Below are 27201 nucleotides of genomic sequence, written 5' to 3'. Positions count from 1 at the left end.
ATCGATTAGGTATCAGTACCAGTTTAACATAAATTTTTCTTTTTTATAACAAAAAAGTTTTGTCTATTATTTTCATAATAATAAAACTGGCAATCTTCAATTTGCTCTCATTTAATTCTAACCTATATAAATATTTTGTAAACAAAAAATGATATACATCAGTAATGTAAACAAAGAATAAATTAAGTTTGAAGCAGTATTATGCACTGAACAGAAAAACTCAAATTTTAGTTACTAGATAAATAAACTTTAATTCCTTGGAAAATCGGAAAATTTTCAGCGTTTTATATATATTTTAAAATAATGTTTTAAACATTAGTCAAGCTTTCCAGAAAGTTACAGGATTGCACTATGTGTCATAGAGTCACAGCAATCGTTTAAATGCAGTTCATGAATGATCTTGCACGGAAGTCACACACAGAAGTTGCGAATTTGTTAATTTCATGTAGATATCTTTAAAAAAATAAACTGCTTGTGAATATTCTAAGTGAAATATTATACTTTTAAGACTCATATTTAATATATTTTCGATGAGAAATGGCAGTCATCAATTATTTCTAGCTAAAGTATATCGTTTTGAAAATTGTTGTTTATTTTCAAACTGTAGCGATATTATTATGCAAAAAAAAAAAAAATTAAAATATATATTTAACTTATTCAGCTAACCTAAAATATGATAAAAATATTTTTGTTATAAATGTTTTTTAAAAAATTTATAATAGCATGCATATTTCTTTAAGTCCAGGGTAAATCCATATGAAATCATCCAAAAAAAACAACATTTTTGACACCCTTTTGTCTCAGAATTTGTTCATTTTTACCTCACTTGCAGTCCATATTGAAAAATAACAACTACAAAAATTTTAGTTAAAAATACACATGGGTTCCAGAGATTGTCAGTTGAAATAATGCTAACTTGTCATTTTAGTGATTATCTGAAGCGACTACAAAGCAACTTTGACATTTAGTATCTTTATAATGGCTTGGGGAAATTTCTTAAAATTTGGTACCCCCAATAGATTTTTATTCGAGGAATCCAAAAATAGCACCCTAGAGACTTGATTGTCTCAGGAAATGCCTTGTTTATTCAATTTTGTACAAAATTATTGACTTGTAAATTAATGATTTTTGGAGGTGAAATAAAGAATGTGGCCCAAAATCCTGAGTAAAAAGTTTAATTGTATATCATTATTTCATCTTAGGTCTACTGAAAAAAATTTGATTCATCAATTGTCTCTCTAATACTTGATCAAAATTTGCATTTAAAAATGGTATCTATTTAGAAAAATTTAAATTTTGTAACAAAAGCAATTGAAATGTTTTTTTAAACATTTATTTAAATAAAACACCTAATAGTATTATTTAGTGACTATATTAGGACATTTATATTCATATGCCAAGGGAGGGCCAGGGGACTCTGACTAACTCTCACCCCCCCCCCCCCAATCTTCCTAAATTTTTTTTCACATAAATTGAATTAATAGTTATTAAAATATAATTTAAAAATAAATATATACATATTTTTTTTTTTAGTTTAAGTTTGAGAAACTTTATAAACTCTAAAATTTATTTTCATTATTTCAAATCGATAAATACTTACCTCTTATTTCAAAGTAAGCACTCAAAACTAAGATCTATTCAAAATTTTAAAAATCTTAAATTTTAAAACCAAAGATACTGAAATGTTTTTAAACATTTTTATTTATATCAATATCTTTATGGTATTATTTAGTAGTTTAAGACTAATATAGTCATTGACATTATGAGGTAGACAGTGGGAATTATTTAAACTTCCCCTCCTTTTCAGCATTACATCCAAGGATTTGAAAAAAAGAAAAAAAGAAAAACAAATTCTAAATGCAAAACAGGTAAATAAAATTACAACAAAATAACTTTAAATGTATTTAATTTTTTTTTGTAACCAACTGCTTATATTCTCCAAATCTAAATCAGATATGTTGTACTTACGACCTGATATTGTTGTGGGTGTAGAAATTAGGCATATAACTTCAGAATTGAGCACCCAACACTCATCATTTCTCATTGGCCAAAAGAAGTTTTTACCTGGTTCATGTGGATGCATGAATCGGACTTTAATATCAAGTTCACTTACATCTTCAGCAATCCCTACCCACCAAAATTCATCATAAAAACATGCAATATAATCCATTTTTTTTATGTTTAATGAAATCTCTTTATTATGTTTGCTTGTTCGATGATATCAAATGTTTCAGTGCATTTACCAATACTTGTTTTTTTATAACTTATAGTGTTTGAAGCAATTGGAATAAAGTGATGATACATACTTGTGCCAGGAACTGTTCTTCCACCTAAATATCTTTTTTCTAATTGAACTCTTGTTTGGTCGATTTCATCTTTTGAAAATAATTAAAAACAAATCCCAATTATCTCGGCTTTACAAAAGGAGTAAATTAAATTAACATCTAAAATCTGCCCAGTAGTTATTTGTTTTAGACTTTATTGACATACTACTCTTTTAACAGTCCCACCAATACCATCACAGGAGAATTTACCATGACTGGTAGCAAAAAATACCCATTCAGCACTTAAATCAAAGTCTTTACTGTGATGACAAAGATTGATAAAGTTTTTAAAATTTTTAAAATGTACTGCACAACCATCGGAAAAGTATTTCACACTTGATACATCAGGTAAATTTTCTTTGATATATCTAATTATATCTTCCTGAGTCTTGTAAATAAATCTTGTGTCATGATCAACATCTTCTGAAAGGTAACAAAAAGATTTATGTTTGAGAAGTTTGTCCTGTATAAAATAAAGTACAATTGGAAAGAGTGAAAATTGACTTTTGCTCCAGTGATAACTTTGAACCTCATCCTGAACAACATATTGATAATTTTCAGCAAAATCTCCTAAAATTAAGCATTCGTTTTGGTTAAGATTTTCTTTACAGTTTTTCAAGTATCTACTTTGGGTTTTTGCAATATATGAATGAGTGGTAAGGTTGTCAATGCTGTCACATAATAAATCATTAAATTCATCTAGTGGCAAAAACTGTAATAATAGTGTTGTACGATCGGTATTCTGCCATTGCTTGAATGCTATATCTTCTTTGATCTCATGGTCCATAAACTCTTGCACTAAAAAAGTTTTTAATGCTTCAATACCAGGGCATTGGTTACATCGATGCAACATACACTCTGCATTTTCAAGAGAACAAACAATCAATGCCATGAAATCTTTATAACTTTTATTCCACATAATGGCATCAATGAGAAATTTTGTATTTTGGTGATGTATACATACACATACATTGTGAGTACCTGATGCATTAGTTGTAATGCACCATTTAGGTTTAAGCATACAAAACTTTGACAAACTGACTTTGATGTTAGGGTAGTCTTTTTTAAACGCAACATGTAATTCATTAAGATTGAGTAGCAATAATCTTTTTTGAATATGTTGGTTCTTCTTAACACTTACGAAATCTTTTTTTCCTGACATCATTCTTGAAAATTCATCACTTTGATAAAAGTTAATCACTAAATTAACTGTTTCTGGTGAAAGTGGGTTTCAAATTTTTTTTCGGGCATTGATAGAACTTCATGCTCATTTTTAACTTTTCTTGCAATTTGAACAAAATACTCAGACACGTCAAAGCAGCTTGATATCTTTGTATGTGTCCATGATTTTGGTGCGAGTGTTAACATTTTCACTTTATGGTGATAAGAGTCAGTCTCTGAAAATGTTTTATTTATTTCATACATTGAAATGTCTAGATCATGGTCATTGTTAATGTTGTTGTTTGAAATTGGGCTTTTTATTTCTGTTGTTAAAGAAGTTTCTTTAATATTATATGAGACCATTTTTGCAACTCTGTCAATAGTGTTCTCAAACTTTTGTTTTGCTGCAGGCAATTTGCTGTGTTTTGAAAGACTTTTTGACTGGTAAAATTCCAAGCAATTCTATAGTAGTATCTAACTTAATTTTTTTTCTCACTTTTTGATTCCCATTCTTCTTGTAAATCTTCATCAGTTTCTACTGCTTTTTTGTAACATTTACTGCAGAATTTCCAACCTGGGGTTACATTAACATTATTTTCTTGCAAAAATTTTGCCAAGTCTAGGGAAATCTTTATATTACCTAAGAAACAAGTTTAGTTTTAAGTTTTTTAAATAACTAAAAATAAAAAAATTGTTATAAATAATAAATTCTATTTCTTTTAATTTTCATATCGATTCTGTTGTAATTAATGTTAGATTACCTTTTATAGCAATTTTTTTACTTTCCTTGTGTGTTCCAAAAGGATTGCAACACTTTGTCATTTTTCTTTCAAAATATTTCCCATAGAACTGGTCATGATAACAACACATAATTCTTATTGAACAATATTTTTCCCTTAAGTTTGCTTGCCATATTATTTCTTCTTATTTTTCACAAGGAAGATCTTTGAATTGAACAAAACCTTGTTTTCTAGAAAATTCAATTTTGTGGCAATGAATGTTAAGACTTTTTCCAATGTCACGTTTCTCCATATTGAATATGTTTATTATTTATACTATTACCTGCCAAAAAAATATAAAAACAATAAAATTCACATTCTTTAAGAAAATGCAAACAAGTAAAGTATAACCTTTAAAAAGAACAAAACAAAACTTATGCCTGTTTTGTTATAATAGGATGTAAGCATTCACCAACTTGAAATAATGAAAATAAATTGTTTCTCAAACTTAAACTAAAAAATATGTGTTATTAATTTTTATTTTAATAACTTTTTATTATTAATTTATTTTATGTAAAAAAAAAAAAAATTACAGGGAGATTGGGGGGGGGGGCATTAGTTAGAGTTCCCCTGGCCCTTCCTAGACATATGAATATAAATGTCCTAAAATAGTCACTAAATAACACTATTTGGTGTTTTATTTAAATAAATGTTTTAAAAAACATTTCATTTGCTTTCCTTACAAAATTTAAATTTTTCTAAATAGATACCATTTTTAAATGCAAATTTTGATCAAGTATTAGAGAGACAATTGATGAATCAAATTTTTTTCAATAGTAATAATAATGATATACAATTAAACTTACTTGGGATTTTGGGCCACATTCTTTATTTCACCTCCAAAAATCATTAATTTACAAGCCCATAATTTTGAACAAATTTGGATAAACGAGGCATTTCCTGAGACAATCAAGTCTTTAGGGTGTTATTTTTGGATTCCTTGAATAAAAATCTATTGGGGTACCAAATTTTAAGAAATTTCCCCAAGCCATTATAAAGATACTAAATGTAAAGGTTGCTTTGTAGTCGCTTCAGATAATCACTAAAATGATGAGTCAGCATTATTTTGGAACCCATGTGTATTTTTAACTAAAATTTTCGCAGTTATTATTTTTTTAATATGGACTGCAAATTCTGAGACGTAAGGGTGTCATGGTCTGGCTGATTTCATATGGAATGACCCTCCAGCTTTTAATTGCTAAAACAAAAACAAAAACAAAAATCACGCACAGAAATGAAAATGCCCATATATATACAGGCCTCGCAGTGAAGAGTTAATTTGGGGATACCACATTTTTTGGCAACGCTAGGGGGGAAGGGGTAGGGGGTAGGTGGGACGTTTTAGAGTCTTCAGGCCTCCCTTATCTCCGACTCCTATCCTAGCTAAAACTGATGTCGCGACAATGATTTTTAATCATCATTTTTTCAATCATCATTTTAATCATTTGCAATTATCTTGTTTACTTTTATCTTAAGATTTTGAAAGTCAAAATCTTAGGATCTTAGAAGTCAATTTTAACGCTAAATTTATTTTAAAACTTTAGATCTTTTTAGTTTTGTTTATTATTGAAATTTAGCGTTGCATAGTTTATGCACAACCCCATACATGAATTTATCGGTGGAAGATATTAAGACTTTATTAAACGCTTTTGTTGCAAATACTATGCTATTAGTAAAAAATTGTTTAAAGTATTTTAAACATTTATTAACTATATTTTAGTAAACTTAATTTTAGTAGTTATAAATTAGTATAATTAAATCTTTAAATACTTTAAACAATTTTTAATCAATATTTACATTACATATTATGTTTACATATATTAAATCACGTGATATTTGTAATATTAACAAAATAGTTTTACACCTTGTATTTGAATAACTATTTGAATTTAAAACATAAGCATTTAATAAACGTATTTACTATTATTTTAACTTTAAAATTTTGATTTAAATAATAGCAAATCTGTTCATTTAACTTTTACTAAAGGTTAAAACTTAAAAATAATTTATCTTCATTTCTTTATTTAAAACAAAATAAATTTAAACAAATTCTAAAAAAAAACAAAAAAAATTTTATGTTTTTATCATTAACTTCTTTTAGTTTTCTTATTTTACTTTTTCTTCTTACTATTTTTACAGAAATTTTATTGCTTTTGTCATTTTTTTTTTTTTTTTTTTCATTACTGCTATTTTTATTATTACTATTATTATTATAATTGTAATAAATACTATTATTTTTGCTGTTACTTTTGCTCTATTAATGAATAAAGTTATTATTGTTATTATTATTATTTTTTAAATTAATATTAATAATATTAAAAGCATTAATACAATGTTAAATGTATTATGAAATGTCAAAGTTAAAATAAATTTAAATTATACATAAAAGTAAACAATCTAATTAAGTATAAACTAAAGTATAAAACAAAAAATTCTACTAAAATGGTTTACATTTTAAGAAAACAAGTTACTTCACTAAAACAGCATAGATCATAATAATTTATAAAATAAGTATAAAGCGAATAGCGCCATTTATACGGTATAAATTATTATTAAATATAAATTAAATGTAAACAAATACTTCTGTAATGAAAAATTATAACTGTATTAAAAAATGTAAACAAATACTTCTGTAATTAAAAATCATAATGTATACCTGGGTATACATTATGATTTAAAATAAACTAAGATAGTTCAACTACCATAATATAAACAAATATAATATAAACTAATTATAATTTATTAATAAACTAATGAGTGAATATTTTCAATAAAGCAGTATAAACAAAAATTAGCTCGATGCTTCTATACTGGGCACTTGTCCAACTTTTTTGATCATTGTTTAACTAACACTAACTCCAATAAAATTAGAACTTCTTTTTCACTGAAGCTTTTACAGCTGTATGTGTTCCATAAAGCAACTGGGATCTTTTGGGTTTCAGATGTGAAGTTATACAAGAAAAACCCTAATCATTAAAAACATACAGAAATCAGTCCTGCCCATTCTTACCACTAAATTATAAGCTTTCTAACTGGACTTTTGTCCTTTTTATAAATACTTGCTTATTACTTACTCAAATATAATCATTTTTGCATTTTCACTTAGAATTTGACGGCCTGATGTGTTCAAAATAGTGACTAGACTTTTGCTCTAGTTGCGAATATTAATAGACAGATTAATAATAATTATTAATATAATTATTTGGTGTCACTCCTTTATCAGGTTTCTGCATGAGTGACTTCTTCCTTGCCAATCATTTATTTTTATTTATTCTTAATAATGATATTTTGGTTTTATTATTTATAATTTTATAAATATTCTTATTCTTATTACTATTATTCTAAAATTTTATTATTATTATTATTATTATTATTATTATTATTATTATTATTAATATATTATTGTAATTAAATAATGGAAAATTTTTAGGAAAATAAATATCTTGTTGTTGTTGATGTTTAATAGTTTTTAAAATGATTTTAAGGTGCCTTTTAAATTAAAGATAATTAAAGAAGAGATACTTACAGTAAACGTAATTTAACAAAATATAATTTAGTAAAACATGTTTTTGATATTTTTTGATTAAAAAACATATCATATTTTAAAAAACATATTATAATTTATAAAATATATATTATATTTTTTTAATCATTAAGCATAATTTAAAAAATTACGTTTGATTAATAAGTTACATTTACTATGGGTTATTTTAAACAGATCTTAATAAAACTTTTATTAAGATTGTAATTATTATTTTTATTATTTTAAGTCAATAAAAATACATAAAAGAAACAAACCTTTCTGAAAAAGTTTACATTTCGATTTTTTGTTTTCCTCATGTAAACTAAAATAGCAAGCTAATGATCAAAAGTTCATTCATTCAAAAATTTGCGCAATAGTTATTTAGACTGAAATTTTTTCCTTTTGTTCATTTATTATCAAAAATAGTTTACTCTTAATTGCCAAAAAACTTTATAAAAAAAACACCTTAAGAGTAAAGTTAACTTTACTCTTAATTGATATTTAATCTTGTAAGCAACCTTTTTTTCCACCTCCATGCAAAACTTTATTATTTTTGTTAAAGTAATGAGTGCCTAGATATTTAAAATTTATTTACTTTTTTTTCTTTAGATTTAAAAAACAAGTTATTTTTAATTTTTCTTTTAAAAAATTAAATTTTTATACACAAGTTTGAACATAAGTGTAGACCAAAATTTTAGTGAAACAAAACCACTAAACTATAGCAAAGTAAACTCTACAATATTTGCCGCAACCTCCTGCTCCTTAAGGAGATATTTTCAATAGATTCATGCATAGTTTTGTCAAATGCAACACCCATCTCTCCCTTTTTGATTTAAAAGCAGTTTTCGGACATTTGTGTAATAATATACAATCTAGTATTTACTCTTTATTTTGAAAATTAAAAAAGTCTTATAATAATATTTGGTAATAAAGAATTCAAGCTTCAAAAGTGAAATAAAAAGGTTGTATCTATTTTTAAAAACTCGCGAATCTGAAGTAAATAACGAAGCACTTCCTGACTTATCGAATTTATCAAAAACTCCAAAATAATTCCTAAAGATAAACAAAGTGAGCTAAATAGAATTGTACAAATTTTTATTTCGAAAGTGAAAAATAAGCTTAAAAAATATTGTAGAAACTATGAAAAGTTTTTAAAATACGAAAATAATTGGTTAGGGAAAAATCTCATCGATTATAGTGTCTTTTTATCCTAGACCAGGAAGACCAATGAAGGAATGGGGAGATCTTTGTGAAAGAAGTAAAAGAGCAAATATTGCAGATTTAGCTAATGAACATCATGTAGCTCTATCTCTTGCTGCATCAAAAAGTGCTAAAGCAGCAGAAGAAAAAGATTCAGCTTAAATTTTGGAAAGAACTTCCAAATGTGTTGATGTAGCTCAGATGAGAAGAAGTATTGATTCCTTGACTCAAACAACTATGAAATTAGAGGAGGTTCTTGCTTTGAAAATGCAAACTGACTTAAGTGATTTACAATACCAAATGTTGAGAAATTCAGCCCTTTCTCACAATGTAAAAATATATCCTAGTCTTAATAAGCTTGGGGAAGAAAAGCTAAAATTTTATCCTGATGGTGTTCAATTTACTGAAATGTCAGCAAAATACTCATTACAAAGTATGCTTAATCATACAGTTACTAGAATTATAGATATGATTTATTTAAGGGAAAGTTATAAAGTTGAGATAAATGGAATTTTATACATGAAAATTGGGTTTGATGGAGCCTTAAGTCAAAGTATTTACAAGCAAAAATTTGATAGCCTTAATTTTACTGAAAAGTCAAAACAAGAAGATAACCTATTTAGCACAGCATTTATACCTCTTCTGTTTAAAGCTGAAAACATTGACTTTTGGAAAAATTCTAAAAGTTTTAACTGCCACTTTTGTAGATCACTTCACCTGCAATATAAAAGACATCAGAGTTGTGCAAAGAAAAGAAGCTGATCTTCAAACTCAAATGAGTCAGTTAAAACCCTTCTCGACAGATTTGAATATTGCCGGTACAGTAATAACTATTAAGGTTACTTTTAAAATTGATATGACCATGTTTGATGGGAAAGTAATAAATTCATTGACTGACACAAAGTCAACTCAACTCAATGTGTGTGTGGTTGTAAGCCCAAAGAGATGAATGATATAGATTTAGTTTTTTTTTTTTTTTATAATTCACCTCCCCAAGGTCGAGAAGGCCACTACAGATGAGGAGGCTACTTGTGGTTATAACCCTCTCTCAATTCTAACTCCAAAACACGAACCTTGATGAACAAGGCCGCTGCGCGGAGAAACAAGTTGAGCGAGGTACTACCAGGGACGTGGCGGGAATCGAACTCGGAACCTCTCGCTTATGAAGCGAGCGCTCTACCACTACACCACTACCGCATTTTTATCCCAAAATACACTTTTATCCCAAAATACAAACTCACAACTGTCCCTATGCTAAAATCCATCAGTTAAAAGAAAGCCTGTAAATGAGAAAGCCCTTAAACTAGGTATTTCCAATTTGCACTGTTGGATAAGATCTTTTGAATTCATCTTACATTTGGGTTATAAAATGGAAATCCAGATGTTTCAAGCCAGAACTGAAAAAGAGAAGCTTACTGTAAATTTAAAGAAGAATTTTATTAAAACAAAGTTTAGAGAAAAGTTGAGTCTCATTGTTGACCAGCCCAAAGTAGGCTTTGGTAATAGCAATGACGGAAATACTTCCAAAAGAGCATTTGAGAACTCTGCAATTTTCTTTGAAATAACAGGGGTTGATATAGAAGTTATAAAGAGAATGCACATGGTCTTTATTACAATATCCTCTGGGTACCATATCAATAGTAATCAATTTAAAGCTTACTGTACTGATACAGCTAAAATTATAGTTATAAAAATGGTTGGTATATAATGCCACCCAGTGTTTAAAAAATTCTGATACGTGGTTGTTCCGTTTAAAGATTGCCGATTGGCCAATAGTTGGAGGAAACTCAGAAAAGTCTAAATAAGTAAATCCAAAATGTAAGGTTGCATCACACAACAAAAAATATCGAGAATTAACACTATGAAAGATCAGATGCACTACCTTTTGATTAGATTGGATCCAAAAGTCTTAACATTTCATTTGTAAAACACAGGAGTTATCAAGAAAGAACTTTGCCTCTAGAAGTATTGAACTTGCTAGTAATTTAAATTGTGAAAAGATTTTAATATTCTGAGTTAATTTTGTATAATGAATTGTGGATTTTTTGTGTGTGTGTGTTAAAGACTCATAATGCGCTTGGTTACGCATCAGCATGCATTATGCAACTTTACACCCATTAAACGCGGGGCAACCGTTTGTGTAATAATAAAATAATATATTTTGGGTCAAGGAAGCTAAATCTTTTACTAAAAATGGTATTAACAAATTTTAAAGTCCTCTAATGCGCATTTTTACGCATACATGCGCGTTGTACAGGTATTAAGTGGATGTGAAAATAATTTTAAGTTACTAATTTAAATTCCTTGACCCTAAAAACCCCCATTTTGATGTATAGTGTAAGCATAATGTACATGTTGTTAATAGTTAGGTAACTTTTGCTGTTTTTAACTTAATCTGGGTCACTGTGCCTCAGTAAGCCAAATGTTTTATATATACAGGGCGCGATAAATCGACGAACATGAATGAATGTCACATTTCTTTACTTTTGCTTATGCAACTGTTGACATTCGCTTAAAATTTTTCAAAACAAACGCATTACTTCAGCTATTTTTTTCCAAATAATTATAAGATTCATATTTTTTTAATTTATTATAAAACACATCTTAATAATAAAAAACAATTAGTTACAAAAATTTTAAATGCATTTTTAAAGGCTTTAAAAGAAACCACGCTAAAATATGATTACTTTCTTCAATAGTGTTACTTTTAAGTAAAATAACTATGGAAGAAAGTAATTATGTTTTTACCCCCCCCCCCCTCGAATAATATGATATTGTTATTAAATACTTAATATGATATTATTTTTGGAGGTTTAAAAAAAAATTGTCAAAACAACTTTAACTTTATTTTTAGTTCCTTTTATTTAAATTTCTTCAAGATTATATGTTTTTTTATTAGTAAATAAATTTAATGAACTAAATTGAGAAAAATGCACTGTATTGTAGTGCATTTACTCAATTTAGTTCATTAAATTTTTATACTATGCCTTGATATATATATATATATATATATATATATATATATATATATATATATATATATATATATATATATATATATATATATATATATATATACATTAGAGTTATGATTTTTTAACTTTTGTCACAGTTTTAATTGGCCATAGTTTTAAAACTTGAGAAATTGATAGTTAATATTAAAATTTTATAGTAATATTAAATATAGTTAAAAAATGTCCCCCACCCACCCACAATTAGGTTATGCTATAAAAATATTGTTGTTTTTATGACTAAAGTAAAGACTTTTTAACTAAAGTAAAAATTTAAAGTTTTTTACTAAAGTTTTTTTAATAAAGTTTTTTTAATAAAGTTTTTTACTAAAGCAAAAATTTTTATGACTAAAGTAAAAACTATTTTATGTGCTTGTGTAATATGTTGGTCTGAACTGAAATATTACACAAATACAGAAAATAGTTAATACAAATGCGTTTTATGTTTCACTCATTTCTTTTGTCTTTACCCATTTCAATGTCTTTTTTAATTAATTTTATATTTATACAGTATATTTATACAGTAAACTAACACACAAGTGTCATTACATCCTTCAAAAGTCAGAGTTTGTAATGCAAAAGATACAACTTCTACAAGCAAAACAAATAATTGTCCAGTTAGCAGTTCAACTGCATCAGAAGAAAGTGGTTCAGATTTAGATTCATAAGACAACTATGAACCAGTGGAATTAAAAAAATCAAGAAAGAGAGTATATAATAGAACAAAGTTAGCTTCTAATCTTCTGATAACTGAATCTTTAAGTACAAATAAATCAGCTAGAATCAGAAGTCAGACAGGAATATGGAGATCAACTATAAGGCAAGTGGAAAGCATGAAGAAAATTGTTGCTAAAATGGTACATGAAGAACAATTCTGCCTACATTTTGATGGAAGAAAATAAACAAGACTGAATACCAAGTTGTGATACTTCGAAATGAGAAAAGGAAAATTAACTTAGAAATTGTTAAATGTGAAAGTGGAAAATCCAATGATATTTTTGAAGCTTTTAAAAAATTGCTAAATGATTTTGATGCATGGAAATGTATTTCAATGATTATATGTAACACAACAGCAGTAAACACAGGAAGATTAAATGGTATAGTTGTAAAAGTAGAAAATGAAATGGAAACCAGAGGCTTTACTAAACCACAATATTTAGGATGTCAGCATCATATACTGGATCTCCTTTTAAAACACATTTTGGATCATTTTGTAAATTGAAAATCAACAAGTCCTGGTTTTGATTATAAATTTGTGAAGGACTTAACCAAAAATTATACATATGAAGCTGAGCCTAATCATTACATAAACTTGGGATGGCAAGATGACTTAAAATTCCTTTATGAGTTATGTGGAGCTTTTAATTACTTCAAGAATCATCCTCCATTGCACAGTGCTAGATGGAACTCTAGAGCATCATATGTTCTTCTTGCCTATTTTCTTATACCAACATGGAGGTGTGAACTTGAAAGTGCAGCAACTCTTATTGCAAATCAATGGAAAAAACTTTGGTTCAGCAAACAATTATTTGATGATAAATCATGACTATATGCTTGATGCATTGACTGAAATTAAGTGTACAGCTGCTTTAAAGTGCTTTATGAAACACTGGAGCAAAGAAGATAGTGTAGTTCATATTCCAAGAACAAACATCATTGCTGAACGAGGCGTTAAATTGATGGAAGATCTCCTTCAAAATTTAAAAAAAAATGGGAATATGCAAATGTGAAATTTATTGGAAAGAATGAACTGTGAAGCGTTAAAACTAACTTGCTGAAAATAATTACTTTTATTGATCCACTTTAATGATATGTTTATAAATACTAAATATAATTTACAATTAGTTTTATTTATTTTTGTGGCTGTTCATAAATGGGTTGGAAATAAGCTTTATGTGAAAAATCACTTTATTAACAAGGGGGGGGGGGGTGATATTTTTGCAACTAGACTACCATTAAACCAGTTTTTTTATCAATTACTCAACATTTCTCAGGTTATAGAAGTATGGCCACAACAGTTTCAAAAAATGTCATAGCCCTAATATATATATATATATATATATATATATATATATATATATATATATATATATATATATATATATATATATATATATATATATATATATAAATATATATATATATATATATATATATATACACTGCCGCTCACGGAAGTTAGGACAAAAAATATTTTTTCAAAAGAACAATATAAAAATGTAATTACGTTATAAAATTATTTACTTATATTAGTAAAATTCATGTTTATATAAAAATAAATCAAGTTAAATAAAATTTGTATCAAAAAAATTCTAAATTAAGTTATTTTAATGTAAATATATTAAAATAACTAACATTTAAAATAACATAAATTGTACTCACAAGTAAAAATCTTATCATTTTAAATAAATAAACAGAGAACGCAGAAACATATTAAAGGTCACGTATGAATCTGTATTTTACATTACCAACTCAAATCTTTTAAGTTTGTCATTTAACAAGTATTTCTATTGTTTACTGTGTTTTTGCAGATATTTTGTGTATTTTGTGTTAGTGTTTTAAAAATTTCAAGTGCAGAAGTTCTAAGGTAAAATTAAAAATTATTTTTTTAGTGTAAATTCAAAATATTGAAAAAAATACGCCTAAAGGTAAGCCAATAAGTGTTGAAAAAAGGACAGCAATACTCACTTTGCTTCAAGAAGGCTATACAGTTAGAAAAATAGCTAAAAAATTAAATCTGAGTAAATTAACAGTTAGCTATACGATTCGTTGATATCGAGAATCTGGAAGTTTGGAAGACAGAAATCGTCCAGGTCCTTCTCGCATAACAACAAAAACTGATGACCAACGTATAAAAATCATCAGTAAGCGTAATCGAATGTTAACTGCTCCACAAATAACAGCTATTTTCAACTGTGATAGAGAAAAAAAAGCTTCTGTCAGTACAATCAAACGAAGATTACAAAAAGCTTATTTGCATGGTCGTGTTGCTATCCGAAAACCATATCTACAAAAAGTTAATCGACAGAAGAGATTCCGTTGGGCACAGCTCCACAAAAATTGGACGATGGATGAATGGAAACAAATACTCTTGACCGATGAGTCAAAATTTGAAGTTTTCGGAAATAAGCGAAGAGTTTACATTAGAAGATCTGCTGAAGAAAAAATGCTAACTCAATGTCTGGTTCCAACAGTAAAACATGGTGAAGGCTCCGTGATAGTTTGGGGTTGTTTCTCTCTGGATGGAGTAGGACATTTGCATAAAATCGATGGTATAATGAGAGCAGAACATTATAGAGATATCCTGGAAACAAGTGCAATCCCTTCGGGACTTCGATTAATCGGAGATAATTTTATTCTGATGCATGATAATGACCCTAAACATACTGCATTATTATGTAGAAATTATTTAGAATCAAAAAAAGCTGAAAATGTATTACGTGTAATGACCTGGCCTCCCCAAAGCCCAGACCTCAACCCCATTGAGTTACTATGGGATGAACTGGATAGAAAAATTAGAACTGTATGTCCAACATCAAAATCTCATTTATAGAACATTATAGAACAGGAATGGAATAATATTCAAAAAGAAACAATTAGAAAATTAATTGAAAGAATGCCGAGAATAGTTAAAGCAGTTATTAAATCAAAGGGGGGTTTTTTTGACAAAAAAAATTTTTATTATTATAATGGTTTTTGTACATTTTTATTACATAAAACTGACTAATAATATATTTTATATTGAAAATGTATAAAAAATATAATTTTTATTAATATAAATTAAAAATTCTATAACGTAATTATATATCAATTTTGCTTTTTCGAAAAAATCTCCACTGTCCTAACTTCCGTGAGCGGCAGTGTGTGTATATATATATATATATATATATATATATATATATATATATATATATATATATATATATATATATATACACACTGCCGCTCACGGAAGTTAGGAAATGTTGAGTAATTGATAAAATCCATCAGAAAAGCATTTCTGATGAATCTTTGTTGATGAAACACAGTGTTAAATGGAAAAAAATTTTGTTAAGTGATTTTCTACTAATATATAATTGCTCTGTTCTTTTAAGAACATTGAGCACTCTATTGTGTAGAATACTTTTAAATTTGTTTGAATATATATATATATATATATATATATATATATATATATATATATATATATATATATATATATATATATATATATATATATATATATATATATATATATTAGCCCTTGGAATTAGGGTCGGCATTCAGCAAAGCTGACCTAGAAGTTTTTGAGCTTGGCAAAAAATTGCCGACCTCGATTCAATGTTTTATGGTCAAACCTTTGGTTCACATTTTTTGTGCCAACCTGATGCAGACCTCTCACAAGTTAAAGTTGGCAAATTATTGCCGACCTTATTTTTTCCTAATTCCAATTTATATATATATATATATATATATATATATATATATATATATATATATATATATAATATATATATATATACATATAAATATATATATATATACATATATATATATATATATATATATATATATATATATATATATATATATATATATATATATATATATATATATATATATATATATATACTATATTTTTATACATACGTACTTTTTTTTTAACCCTTGATTATACCTTAGAGATGTAGTGGTAGAGCGTTCGCTTTGTAAGCAAGATGCTTTAAGTTCTAAGTTTGTTCTATATTGATAAACTAGACTTAACAACAAGTAACTTATTTTTGTATTTTATCATTTTTTTAATTTTGATTAAAACTTAAAGCTGATTCATCTGTATCTCAAAATCAATAATAATAAAATAAATAAAAACAAATAAAAAAAACCCTATAATTGTAAAAATGAGACTACTAATAAATAATCCAAATTAAAATAAAACAAAAACATTAATAAAAACTCCTTACCAATCTGCATGTCTAATTTGAAATGGAAAAAGTGTGATGTAAAATGTTACAAAAGAAAGCGCAAACTGTATAAAAATAAAGGACCAGCATAGAGATGTGCAGCCACCAACGAATTCTCTTTTTTTCTCAAATATTTGCGCAAACAAAAAACAATAACCAGAAGACTTGACCTGGAATAAGGATGCTTCAATAGCAGCATGAAGAGATAGCGCAAAACACACAAAAAAAATCATTTCAGCATCTTAGTTTTTAGTGCAGATCCAATTTATTTTAATTTTTTCACTTAATCTTTGATTTGGCCAGCAGTCTTTAACACTAATGTCTAAAATCTTAAACACACATCTTTAACAATCTTTAACTTTAATGTGTTAACTTTAAAATATATCAAATTACAAGCACAATAGCATTAAATGTGGAATAAATTTTTTATTATTTTTCTTTAACAAAAAAAAAGTAAAACAAGAATAAAAACTTGCAAAAATTCAAAAAATACTCGAAGGATACACATCTATTTACAAATCAATACTCATGTGTTTTCAACACCTTAGTGGTTATTTATTATACAATAATAATACCTAAACTTTCAAAAAAAAAAAAAAAAAATCAACCTCGAATAAAATTTCAAGAGCAATTTGTAAAACATCTTACAAAATTTGGATATTTTAATTTATTGTATATGTATTATAAATGGTTGCATAAATTATGTATTTTAATTTTATAGTTGTTGAATTGGTTCAAAATACCATTTGCATACGATAATAAAAAACTTAAATGCAGTAAAAACAATTACATTGAAATAAATATAATAAATTTATCTCAACATAAATACTTAGGAGGTTGAATTTATTTTGACTTCTTTAAGCGTCTGCTTTTATACTTTTTAAGTCAAAGCCATCTGTACTAGGTAAACCTTCTAATTCGTGAAGTTTTTTTAATTTAGGCTTTAAACCATTATGAACATTCGCTATTTCTTTTTCTATCAGATTTTGATCATTTTTTAACATTTCAATAGCTTGTTTTTGGGAAATTTTGAGAAATAAGTTTCCGATACAAATCCATTCTTTATCCTTAGGATTTACTTTTGTTTCTCTCAAAGCTTGTCGATTTCCACAACGTTTTTTATCAAAATCAATTATTTGTGCTCTATCACTTATTATTTCTTCAGCTAACTCTTCAATTTCAGTTATTGTCCTTAACGTGATTTCAGTTATTTGACTTTGCAGCATAGGGTCTGAATAGCTCATTTTTTTGCAGAGATAATTTATCTAAAAAAAAATTAGATAATGTAATTAAAACTTCGAAAAAAGTCAAAAGTAATTTATATTATATATATATATATATATATATATATATATATATATATATATATATATATATATATATATATATATATATATATATATATACATATATATACATATATATAATATATATATATAAACATACAGATTTTTAAAATACTCCCTGTCAAATGGTGATACTTAAAACAGTTTAGGCGTTTAAATGCTTTAATAAATTTGTTATAGTTACTCTATATATCAAATTAAAACTAATACAATCAAATGTATATCAAATGTAAAGGTCTATAAAAACTTAATGGAATTATAATTCAACCTAACTCTTTCCTTAATACTTCTTAAACCAACTTTTTAATTTAATTTCAAATACAGTTGACTCTCAATATCTCGACTACTCGATATAAAGAGTCAACTATACTGTTTTTGTAAAAAAAAAGTTATAGAAAAACTGACACAATCTTATAATCGTGAATAAAATAATCTGATAAAATAATGAAAGTATAATTTATAGTTTAAATCAATATGTATTTTTTAAATTTAATGATATTCTAAAATAAAAGTTTAAAACTTCTATGTGCTGGGAATTTATCAAGAGCCAACTCTAATACCAAAAATTTAACTAAATCATTTGTCACAGTTATTTTTGTATTGGTCAACCGACTCTGAAGCAACAACGAAGTCTGGAGACTGTTTCAATAAGGCACTACGTGATTGCTTAAAAAATTGCTTAATTTTTAACTTAGGTTCTACAACTGCGGCAGTAACTTAGTAGCATGTCTCTACCTGTTTAAGCTGTTTAATGCCTTTTCTAAGGAATGGACTCTAAACTGGTGCACAGTATTCAAGTAGAGGACAAACATAAGCTGTGTTGAGTTTAAAAAACATACACACATTCCATTTTTTTAAATTTCTCTTAAACATTTCTAACACCACATTAGCCTTAACTGTTGTTTGATTTATTTGGTCAGACCATTTGAGCTTGTTTATATTAACTCCGAGTGTTCTTTTAATCCAAAATCTCTAATTGAATACGACTTTGAGCATCATTCACCATGTAAAGAAAGTCATTGAGATACAATGATCTGCCATGAAACTTTAAAACTTTACACTTGCTGATGCTGAAATCCATACGCCACTGTCTAGATCATTCATTTAAATGTCAGTGTGGACATGGACAAAATCAGGAATACTTTTTAATTTGGAAATTAGTTGACTATCATCAGCAAGCAATTTACAATAATTTCCAACAAGTTCTGGCCTATAATTGATAAAAATAGAGCCTTATGCACACCACTTAACACATCAATCCAATCTGAACAAACTTTATGCAAAACAGCATGCTGCTTCCTGTTGCTGAGTAAATCTTTTAACCAAACTATTATTTCTGTACAATAACCATAACCAGCTAATTTGAGTTGAAACAGGTGGAGAGACACTATCAAATACCTTGGCTAAATCCAAGAGAATCAGCATGGCATCACATAAATCACTAAACGCTTTAATAATAACAATATCTAGCATCTTAAGAACAATAGTTGCATATATATATATATATATATATATATATATATATATAAATATACACACACACACATATATATATACATATATATATATATATATATATATATATATATATATATATATATATATATATATAAATATACACACACACACATATATATATACATATATATATATATATATATATATATATATATATATATATACACATATATATATATATATATACATATATATATATATATATATATATATATATATATATATATATATATATATATATATATATAAATCATATATATCATATATATAAATCATATAATATATATATATATATATACATATATAAATCTATATATATATATATATATATATATATATATATATATATATATATATATATACATATATATATATATATATATATATACATATATAAATCTCTCTCTATATATATACATATATATATATATACATATATATATATATATATATATATATATATATATATATATATATATATATATATATATATATTTATATATATATATATATATATATATATATATATATATATATATATATATTTATATATATATATTTATAAATATAAATGTATACATATATATAAATTTATATATATATAAATTTATATATATATATTTATATATATATAAATTTATATATATATATATTTATAAATCATATAATCACATATATATATATATATATTTTTAAATATAAAGCATAAAATAACAGCTGCGTACAAACTAAATTTATTCTTTGTAATACTTTGATCTGCTTTTGCACAGATCGTCATCAGACATAAAATATAATACAAAAAAAAAAAAACCGTTACAAATATTACATAAAAAACGTCAAAGAAGACATTAAAAAGTAGCCATAAACGATTACATAATAACGTAAATATAAAATTAGCAAATATATATATATATATATATATATATATATATATATATATATATATATATATATATATATATATATATATAATACAATATAATATTTATTATAATATAAGAATCGAGGCGAAAAACCTGCAAACAGTAAATGTAGAGTTATAGCATGCGTACCATTTATAATGTAATAATATAACATAATTACTTCAGCAGAAAAATAAATGTAATTTGTTAATTCATTTGATATTTAGCAATTAGATAGCAAAAAGATAGCAAACATTAAACTCTAATTAGTATTCTAAGTTTATGTAAATCAATAGTGGCTTTTTAAAGTTTAAATTGATTGATTTAATAGCTGATTGAGGTACTTGTTGAAAATTTTGTTATTGAAAATATTTGTTAGAGCGTTACTACTATGCGGTAGTGGTGTAGTGCGGTAGTAGTGTAGTGGTAAAGCGCTCGCTTCATAAGCGAGAGGTTTCGAGTTCGATCCCCACCACGTCCCTGGTAGTACCGCGCTCAACTTGTTTCTCCGCGCAGCGGCCTTGTTCGTCAAGGTTCGTGTTTCAGAGCTATAGAGTTGAGAGAGGGTTATTAACCACTAATAAGTAGCCTTCTCCTCTGTAGTGGCCTTCTCGGCCTTGAGGAGGTGAATAAAAAAAATTAAAAAAAAAAAAGAAGATAGCATACCAATTGGGTAATTCCACATCAAATCACCCAGTCCATTGAACCATGTGACTTATTTTTGTGTTATACTTATAATTAGGAATGATGTGTCAAAGCACATTATTCTTAATTTTAAAAAATATTGCATGCAAAATTTCAGCTAAAAATGTTGAGCAGTTGACAAGATACTGCAATTTTAATATTGACCTGGTTTCCCAAAATGACCCGGTTTTCATAACATTCTGTAAAAATATTTTTCTTAAAAAAATAAGAAATAAAAATGAAAAAAATTATGAAAATAAACATTTATAATGTTTTTTTGATGCTGAATTCAATATATGTACTTAAAATGCTGAAATGTTAAAGAAACATGCCTAAAAGTTAATAAAACAACTGGTTTCTATAAACCAAATTTAGGGCCGAATATCTCAAAACAGTCGCGACAAATTTTTTTTTTTGCTGTTAATATTTTCAGCTGCTTATAATCTTACTAGGCACAAAAAATCTAACTAGAAAAAAAACTGAAACATATAGAAGTTCGATTTTAAAGATATATCACTTTTTCAAGAAATTCCCAAAAAATATTTGTGAATGAAATAAAAATAAATTAATTTTAATTTAAAAAGTTACTTAAATATTTAAAGGTATCAGAGGTGTAAGCTTGTGGAACAGATAGCTTTTTCAATATGTCGATGTTGGGAATAAAACAGTAGTCATCTCTTTTAGGCCAGTTAAAACAGATTGATGGACCTTTTGGGTAAAGAAACTTAACTTTAGCATCAACTTCTTCTTGGTTTCAGTTACAATGCCGATCCACCACTTATCATCATAGACTACATAACCTCCTAAAGTAACAGTATCAAGTTGAAATACATCTTATTTCTTTTTAAGATTGTGGATTATTGTATAATTAGTGTCTGTACTACACCTCTTTGCCCCAACCCTGTTATCTCCAAGATGTATGAATTGATGAAAGCTACAAGTACCAGGTAGAGTTGTTACACCAGTGTACCTTTCTATTTGCTCTTCACGTTGCAATTGTAAGTCCAATCCCTTTATAGAAATGAAGTTAACAACATTGATTTTCTCAATACAAAACTCATACATAGCTTCTGTTGTGAGAACTTGGTTTCTGTATATTCGTTGTAAACTTTCTTGCGTTGTTAACATTTTTATAGTACCGCCAATCCCATTGCATGGTGACTTTCCGTGGGACGTGGCAAAAAAGTTCCATTCAACTTTAAGTGTAAATTCTCTCTATAGCTAGCATAGATTACTGTCCTACGCCACCATCAGTGAATAAATATAATTTGGACAGATTGGAAAATTTTATTTTTAATATTGGTATGATTAGTTGGAATATTTTGTACACATAAGTTATATCATGTGTAATGTCGTCTGATATAAAACAGTAAGAAATATATTTCAGTACACCTTTATCATCTTTATAGTATATCACTAATGGATGTAAAGAACAATGTTGGGTGTTCCAATAATAGCTTTGTATTTCATCTTGGACTACAAAAGCGTAATTTTCAGCAAAGTCACCAATAATGATAATGTTTGATTGATCCATAATTTGTTTTAGTTGGTTAAGGTACTGTGATTGAGAGTGAGCATTAAGAGAATGAGCTTGTAGCTTTTCAAAGCAAGATACTAATAGTTTAATGAACGTAGTGTTGCACGATCAGTAGTTTGCCATTACTTGTAGTGTATCTCAAAATCTCATAAAAATATTTGGTGAGGGGTTCTTTACCAGAACAATTATCACACTGTGCAAGCATGCATTCTTTGTTTTTCAGTTTTCGAAAGTAAACCCTTATACTTTAGCCTAATATTTAAGGCATCTACTAGCAATATGGCATTTTAGTGATAAGAACAAACACAACAGAATGTGTACCACTTGGACCTAGCAAAATGCACCACTTTGGTCTAAGTGAAGCAAATTTTGAGTAACTTATTTGTAATTCTGGATTGTTTTCTTTGTATGATACATATTGTTCCTTTAAATTACACAAAAGCAGTTTTTTTCGTTTATGGACGTTCTTTTGAATGCTAGCATAATCTTTTTTTTCCAGGCATATATCTACAAAAATCACTTGAGTTATAAAACACTTTAACAGAATCTTTTATTTCTTTGTGTAAGACTTGACCTTTATACAAGGGAGAGATAGCTAACAATCCTTTTTTATCTTTGCTTGGTATTCTGTAACTCTAAAGTTATTTTGTACTTCTAATATCAACCAACTTGGGGGTGTATAGTCCTTTTGTCAGAACATAGAACTTTTTCTTTTATCAAACTCAAAATTTCATCAAAGTTTTCAGCCTTCTTTTCATATTATATTTTATAACACAGTTTTAAGGGAACATTGACTTGACTTTCAGTTTTTCTAGTAACGTTACTTACCATTTTCTTGATGTGCACAACTTTTCGCTTTCCTTCTAAGAGTATATGAGTCGATTTCTTTAAATGTGATTTTAAAGGAGATATATTAAAATTTTTGAGTTCTTCATTGATCTCCTGTCTTTTTGATTCGAATGATGATATTAGAAAATCCTCATATTGTTCACCGTGACTTTGTTTCTCTTCTTTAAGATCTTCTTTTCTGGCAATCTTTTGCTTACAAGGTTTGCAAAGTTTCTTCCCAGGACCAATATTCAAACTAGTTCTCATCATGACTTGTGACTCATCATAACTACTCTAAGATTTCCTAAAAATAATTGAATTGTATAAAGCTTATCTGCACAATTGTTTAAACATTGTTTTAAACAATTGTGATTTTCTTTGTATGTTTATTGAATGGATCACAACATGCTTTGTGCCATATAGGATACATTTTCAAATATTTTGTAGTATGTCTTTCACATAATATTGTTAAGTTTGATAGTTTAATGTTACAGCGTAATGATATAACTATTTTTTCTTCATTGCTTAAAGTTTCAATAACATCTTGTTGGCCTTTGCATGCATCTGATGTCATTAAGCCAATAGAACATATCTTAAGATAAAGTAGTAATAGTAATAGTAATATATTTAAATAAGTCCTCGTAGATAAAATGACAAATAATTAAAAAACAAACAAACAAAACCAAAAAATTATACAAAAATCTATGGTTTGTGAAATATAAACTTTAAGTAAAAAAAAAGCAAATGTTATTCATAGCAAGTAAGTTGATATCAAAAGTTTACATCTATGACAAATAGTATCTAAAATGCCAATATTTGTAGCTGCTAAAGCACGAATTAATTAATAAACGTGCAGCTCATCTCTAGTAAAAGATGTACTGTTTGCAGCTGGAGAAAAAAAATACTTGTCAATTCTATTCTTAAATGCGTTAACTGACGGAACCTTTTTGCATGCTGACGACAAGTTATTCCAATCATTGACATTACGATTTGTAAAAAAATTGTGACGAGCATTATTATATGTGAATTCATGCATTAGGATGTTGGAAGATGATCTGCGAATTGGTGGATTATGCCAATTGATACTCTCAAAACACTTTTCTAGCTTAAACTGTTGGATTAAGTCACCACGTCTCTTGCGAGTTTCCAAAGTAATAAAATTGAGCGGACGACACCTTTCAGCGTAAGGTAATCCTATTAAATCATGAGGTACTTTTGTTGCTTTGTGCTGAATTTTTTCGATTTCTTTGATGTCACCTTTTAAGTAAGGACACCATACCGGAATAACGAATTCCAGGTGCGGCCTAACTTACGTAGTGTATAATTTACTCCAAACTTTCATATCTCTTGATCTAAATGTCTTTTTTTAATAGGCCAAGTATCATAATCGCTTTACGTGTTGCAACCTATATGTGTTGATTCCATTTTAGATCATTAGATATGAAGATACCCAGGTCCCCTTCAAGTATGAATATGTTTCCTAAAAAAAAGAGATTTTTTTTCCTACCTAATTTTCAGTAAAAAAAAAAGTTTTTTATATAAAAATAATTCAAACTTTTTCAGAATCCTTCTGTTGTATAATTTTTTGCACTGATAGATATTGTTAATTTATATATTTATATACATACAATCTATATATATCAAATTGTTAATTTGTTTAAATTTAAATAAAATTTTACCAATAAATGTTGTTCTATAACTGAATTTTTTATAAACTAGTTTTTATAAACTTTTGTAAACTATAGTTGTCAAAATTTTAAAAACAAATGCACTTCAATATCATACTTAGTCAGTTTTTATATAAAAACAAAACAGGATGTTTTTTTCAGTTGTTAAGATCAATTAACTAAGTTATCATATAATTAAGACTTCCTTAAATATAACAAATTGTTTTGTTTTTTTCTTCTAAGGAGTCTATAAACTAAATTTAATATTTTAAATAATATATTGAAAATTTGATATATCTTTGAAATTTAAGTTCTATATGTTTAAGTTGTTTTTCCAGGTTAATTTTTTGTGCCTAGTAAGATTATAAACAACTGAAAATTTTAACAGCAAAAAAAAAATTTTTGACGGGGGTGTTTTGAGATATTGGGTCCCAAAGTTGATTTTTAGAAACTAGTTGTTTTATTTAATTTGTAAGCGTGTTCCTTTTATATTGTTCCTTTAACATTTCAGCATTTTAAGTACATTTATTAAATTCAGCATCAAAAAAAAATTATATGTGCTTATTTTCATATTTTTGCAATTTTTATTTCTTATTTTTTTAAGAAAAATATTTTTTCAGAATGTTATGAAAACCAGGTCATTTTGGGAAACCAGGTCAATATTAAAATTGCAGTATCTTGTCAACCGCTCAACATTTTTAGCTGAAATTTTATGTGTTAACTTTCCTTTAAATTACCCAATTAACATTTTTAATTTTTTTCTTAATTCCAAATTTTGTTTCAAGCCACCTAGAGCTCGTTTTGTTTCTAGTAATTTTCCAAATGTAGCAGTATCACTTTGCTTGTACAATTTCTGAGCAGTTGTATCACCTTTGTGGAACAATTTAAACATTTTAAATATTTATTTTTATTTATTGTTTGGATCGAAATGCATCACTTGCCTAGTGGTGTTTATGAAATTTTCTAAACGTTAATTTTTAAATGTAAATGGTATTTTAGAGTATTGTACTGCTCTGTCTTTATTATTTACCAAAATTATTTAAATTAATTAAACTATCTAAAAAAATTAGATAAGTGTTTTTACTAATTTAATATTGCTCTGTTTTTTAAGAACATTGAGAACTCTATTTATATATATATATATATATATATATATATATATATATATATATATATATATATATATATATATATATATATATATATATATATATATATATATATATATATGTATATATATTATATATATATATATATACATATTTTATATATATATATATATCATATATACATACATATATTATATATATATATATATATATATATAATATATGTATATATATATAATATATATATATAATAAATAATATATTAATACTATATTGAAAATATAACATATATATAACAACAATAATAATTATACAATATATATATATATATATATATATATATATATATATATATATATATATATATATATATATATATATATATATATATATATATATAAAATATATAATTATTATATGTTATATATATACAAATATAGGGTAAAAGAGGCATTAAGATCTCTTTTTTCATAAACATTATTCTATTGAAATAAATACGTATTATAAAATCACGATTATCCTAATGACAGACAACATATTCGTAATCTCGATTACAAATCCAAACACATTATACTTGAAAAAACAATCGTCCGAAAAAGAAAATCGGGCGGCATAAAACAAAACCAAAAAAGTTGGCGCCCAGGATTTGTTGATGTTTCAAATCGGACACTT

The 27201-nt window shown here is 26.3% G+C and overlaps 2 protein-coding genes across 2 annotated transcripts in view; both read right to left on the bottom strand.

Moving 5' to 3' along the window:
• Positions 1 to 27201, bottom strand: part of LOC124811140 (p53 and DNA damage-regulated protein 1) — a 44420-nt gene that overhangs the window by 8136 nt on the left and 9083 nt on the right. The window contains exon 2 of the mRNA XM_065805005.1: positions 16939 to 18203. Within this exon, the coding sequence (XP_065661077.1) occupies positions 17796 to 18203 (408 nt within the window). The 3' untranslated portion in view covers positions 16939 to 17795. The remainder of the gene's footprint in view (positions 1 to 16938; positions 18204 to 27201) is intronic.
• LOC136084631 (uncharacterized) lies at positions 1713 to 4567 on the bottom strand. Its single transcript, XM_065805004.1, has 2 exons — positions 4247 to 4567; positions 1713 to 4125 (listed from the first exon to the last, which is right to left on the bottom strand). The coding sequence occupies exon 2, from the start codon at positions 3487 to 3489 to the stop codon at positions 2479 to 2481; it is 1011 nt and encodes a 336-aa protein (XP_065661076.1). The 5' UTR covers positions 3490 to 4125; positions 4247 to 4567; the 3' UTR covers positions 1713 to 2478.

This window comes from Hydra vulgaris, chromosome 09, assembly GCF_038396675.1.
Source record: "Hydra vulgaris chromosome 09, alternate assembly HydraT2T_AEP".
Lineage (NCBI taxonomy): Eukaryota > Metazoa > Cnidaria > Hydrozoa > Anthoathecata > Hydridae > Hydra > Hydra vulgaris.
The sequence above is the reverse complement of the archived record's forward strand: the minus strand, read 5'-3'. Positions and strand labels throughout refer to the sequence as shown.